At 51.3% G+C, this 4681-nt stretch overlaps 1 protein-coding gene across 1 annotated transcript; it reads left to right on the top strand.

Moving 5' to 3' along the window:
- Positions 1 to 2430: 2430 nt before the first annotated feature.
- ISF_10018 (Ankyrin repeat-containing domain protein) lies at positions 2431 to 2736 on the top strand (the record flags this gene model as incomplete). Its single annotated transcript, XM_018853616.1, has 1 exon — positions 2431 to 2736. One exon carries the CDS (start codon positions 2431 to 2433, stop codon positions 2734 to 2736), a length of 306 nt encoding a protein of 101 aa, XP_018699195.1.
- Between the last annotated feature and the right edge of the window lie 1945 nt (positions 2737 to 4681).

Here is a 4681-nt window from a genome sequence, read left to right on the forward strand (position 1 = left end):
CCGCATCTAGTTTTGTTTATTGTAGATGACTAGCTAGCTTGAGGGCAATTCCCCAAGTGTTCGGAGTCCTATTTTCAGCGACCGAAGCGTCACAAGCCATGTCTGTCGATGCTGACCGCTGTGTAACGGGAAGTTGATCTACCTTACGTGTAGCAAAAATGTCGAGCCAGGCTGATTTCCTTTCAGTTGTCAAAGCGTCCTGTCGCAAGTGTAAACCGTATCGTCGCTCGAACTGCACCCACGCGCGGTTGCCATTTCGCTCCGTCCGATGCCGACTTCCCTCCCAACCGGAGGGACAAATCATTCCATCTCGTGCTCGTGCTTGCTCGCAACTCTTTTCGCTGTTCGTTCCATTGCGGGCATTGGAAGAGGAAATGCTCCACCGTTTCCCTCGCGTGCCCGCATGCGCGTTGTTCAGAAGTCACTGCCTTAATGCGGTGGAGATAGCTATTCAGTTTTGCCATGCCTGTTCTCAATTGGGCAAGCGCTGAGCGCTCCCTCCATGACCATTCCTCGTAAATCTCACGTGTGTGGCTCCCAGGAAGAGCGGCATCAATCTTCTTGGAGAACTTTCCTACGTCTTCAGGCAAACACCGTTCACCTTCAATTTTTCTTCGTTCAATGTTCAAAGTTGTGGATTTCATCAGCGGAAACTGAACCTCGGGTGCCGTGCCTTGCTGTGTTGCAGTCTTTGCTTGTATCTTGGCCGCTTGCAACAGTTTGTTATTGTCCGGTGAATCCCAGCCCATAGCAACGGTGTTCTCCTTGCTAATCAGCTGATCTACCGAGTCGTAGATGCATTTGATGAACTCTTGTCCTGATTGCTGATACGGCCGACTCAGGGCAGCCACCGCTCCCTTGTTCCGCGTGAAGAGGGCGATATTCTGATGCTCGCTGTGCGGCAGATTACGCAACGCATACGCCATGGCCGCCAATTCGCCTGAGAATGGGTTCTGTTCTGTTCGCGCTCCCAGGGTGAAGGAGAAAACCTTCCGCTTCGACTGTCCTGTTGCGGCATTCTCGGTCTCAATCACTCCGCCAACACCAACCATGCCGTTTCTCGACGAGCAGCTCACAGAAACAGCTTGCGTCCATCCTGCACAGACTCCGTCATTCGCGTCGCTCAGTGACACCCGTAAATGCTCTCTCCATGGTTCCAGTGAGTATGGCTGGATGGTCTCGAGTTGCACTAGCGGTAGATCCTTCAATTTCTCTGCCACCTGGTAGAGAGGTGATCGAAAGGACGTATAGTACTTTCTGATCCGTTTGGTCAACCTGCTGAGCGGATTTGTTCCTGGCAGTGTGTGCACATCGATCCACATCTTGATTGCTCGTCTCCAGAAACGCTCCCGCGCGCTCACGATATGGGCTTCAGCCTCCGCAACGGCCGTCGCTACAATAGCTTGTGCCCCTGCACGGTCACGGGCAAAACGGCGTTCCACTTTTTAAACTAGTCTCTCTTTCTAAGTTAATGTACCGGTACTGCAGCCAAAAGTGGCAGGTACTTTAGGCTACTTGATTTGTATCTAGTCAGCTAGAAAAGGCGTCTATTATTAGTGGATACTGTGGGCACATGGCTTCTTGACTAGGCAAGCCGTGTAAGTAGCGGCAGGTACCAGCAGGATTCTGGCTTAATTGGGCTTAGTTTCACAGTGCGATCCTAGCTGAGAGCTACTTTCTCCAGCGTCTTCGCCACCACGTTTTACCATCTGATCCGTCATGGAAGTAATCTACCCGCGCATGAAATTCAATTTTGGGTGCATTGGCCTGACGGGTCTCCTGACGCCCAGCTCATCAGTTCACCAGCTTTTTCGTTTTGTTGACAATTTTTTGAGCTCTTGTTTGCGTAGAAACGGTGCCCCAGACTTGCGATTCAGGCGATAGGCTATTCAATTGCGAGAACGCAGGCGTTGAGGCTGTGGGACTCCGAATTCGAGAGGTCGATGATGGAAATTCCGTTACGCAGTCCGTCGGGATAGCCAACGAAAATCCGGCGCTGTGATTTATTCAGCTACGGTCAAGTAGTGTAGAAGAAGACGGACCATGAGATGGCTCACGCTCATCCCCGAAGATTCACGTTCGCTCGCTATCACTGACTCTATTAATACGTTAGCAGTGCTCATCCTTGATCAGTGATTGCATGCACGCCACGAGACAACTTACCGGTGCTGCGTATTTCCACAGTTTCTTCTAGGGGTCGCACAGCGGTTCGAAATGAAGGTAGCATTTCATCAAATGATTTGTCGCACGACGCATTGGCGTCGTGAAAAGCCATGTCCAAAACGTCGAAGGTGCCAGCTTTGCTAGTGGTGGTTCGCAAAGCTTAGGCGCACGGCCAGTTTAGTGAGGTGGCAAGCAAACGGACTGGTAGTTTAGCACGGCCGAAGTAAAGAAATTTGCCGTTCAGTGTGGCGAAGCCGAACGCACCGAATGGCCAGTTTGGCGGCGTCCTACTGCACTGGCGGCACCATTCGGAGCGCTGAGTCGAGATGCCTCGGCACGGTGCGGTTGCTGCTTGACGCTGGCGCCGACGAGGATGCAAGCGACAACTACGGCCGGACGGCACTGCACTATGCAATGACGGCGAATGAGCCGGACATAACCAGACTACTCATCGAGAGAGGGGCTGATGTGCGAATCAAAGGCAACCGGGGTAACACGCTACTTCACAACGCTGCAGCTGCTGGACACGGAGACTCGATACTGCACAGTGAAATAGTGGCGAAGCGCCAGTGATTCCAGCTGCCGTACATAAAAAGACATTTCCTTTGGTTGGGAGACGGACCTCCTTTTAATCACCATTGTTTCCTCCGTCAATACATCAAACGCAGCGTGCTCGACGACGAAGTCAGGCGTCAATTCCGCTGAGTCGATATGCGGTGTAACTGAGATTACACAGAGCATGCGTCTCCTACTCGTCGTGATCCAACACCTCGCGGTTCCTGCGCCGCTAATTTAAGCCATATCATGTCACGCGTCGTCCAGCCTTGATGAGCAAACTCTGTAAGACGACTGCCACAGTCATCATCTATTTCGTGCAACATGATTTTATAGTGTTTCGTAAGTGTTGCTGCCGTAAAAAGCGAATCCAATTTGGTCTCAGTTGCAAAGCAGCGTGTGGATAGGGAAGCTAGTTGTAGTCTTGACATGTATCTCCTTGGACGACATTTTGCCTAGTTTGATGGTACGTTTTGATAAGACGGCTGCACTACCATGAAGCTGTAGAGTTTGTGGGGGCTTTGGCAAGGTAAAGTATCACTCCTCGACACACAGGTAGTTTATGAGAGTGTCTGCTTTTCGCCCAGTTTCCACCAGTAGGTCGAGTTGCTTAAACTGCCTATGTTGATTCTCTAGGAAGTTTAAAGCCGAATCGCGAATGATAAAGCCATCTGCTCTGCCAAGCTCGCACCTGAAATGTTTCTTATTTGCTATGAAGACTTTTAGGAAAATGTTGATATCCAATCGGTATCCTGGCTGGCTCTGCATATACTCACGGAGCGATCGATAGACCCCTGCACAGCGATAAGGTCCGTTAGTGTAAGGCAAGAAACAATCGTCTCTGTAACCATAGATGTAAAGACAACATCGAGACTTTAAGGTTTAGACTAGCCATGGTGACATGTGTATTGGTAGCTGCGAAAGACGAGAAAAGGATTGCGTTGGTGCTTGAAGGCGGGGTTGGCCAGCCAGGAGGTGTTGGCACGTGCATTGTGTCACGCAGGCACTTGTTAGTTGATACTGGCGATTCTCGTATATTGAGCAGTAGCGCCTCCAGCACTCTCTCATGGTGATCATCTTGCCTGTGTATTGCGCCACGAAACGGTCACTCTCAATCGCCTCGTTGACGAAGAGCCCGAAGCACTCACACCGGCTCCCTTCTTGAGTGGCCAGACTGTTGGTGCAAAGCGATCCAATTCAGCAGTTTTCATCGCATTCGTAGCACATGGTGCGACTTTCGCACGACTGGCGGCAACCGTGGGCTTCGTCGCAGCTGCAGTAGGCTTTTCGGGGACGACACCGGTCGCGCCAGCTTTGTTTGGGCTAGCCTAGATATCTTGTTGCACGAAACTTCTATGAATGGCGTCGGCTTTGCACTGTTCCCTTCACGGCGTGCTTTTGTCGTGCTAGAAATTATTCACTGCCTTTGAAGCACCTCTCTGACTTTTGTCTCCGGTCCTCGATGGCGTACCTCTAGCCAGAACAAACCCACAAAACTGTACAACAGCCTCTGCTGGCGTTTACGCAAAATACCATGATAGATAGCTGACCGGCTGTAACATCGTCCGTGCGCAAGCCCCGTTTCAAACTTCGTCATAATCTACGATGATGGAATTTGTATATGAGCCTGCTGCCATGACTTTCGGGTGCAGTCTTTCGAGGTGAATGCAATGTTTGAGGTGAATGTAGTCGTTCAAGGTGAGTGCGATCGTTCGATGCGAGTGCAGTCGTTAGAGGTGAAAAAGCCCTGACCTAACGCAAGTGGTACGACATCAGACAGAGTGCCGAGTGGGCAGCCCATGGAGCGAGAGCCCCGATTTCGTCTGTCTTCAGCCAGCAATATGCTTGGGATGAGGTAGTGATGATGGTGCCGTGCAGGCCAAAAGGAAAAGCCCCGAGCCGCAACGCAGATGGCTTGCCCCATCACGACCAGGCTCAACCCCAGCAGGCCCAGCGAAACCTT

Source organism: Cordyceps fumosorosea, assembly GCF_001636725.1.
Source record: "Cordyceps fumosorosea ARSEF 2679 chromosome Unknown scaffold_154, whole genome shotgun sequence".
Classification (NCBI taxonomy): Eukaryota; Fungi; Ascomycota; class Sordariomycetes; order Hypocreales; family Cordycipitaceae; genus Cordyceps; species Cordyceps fumosorosea.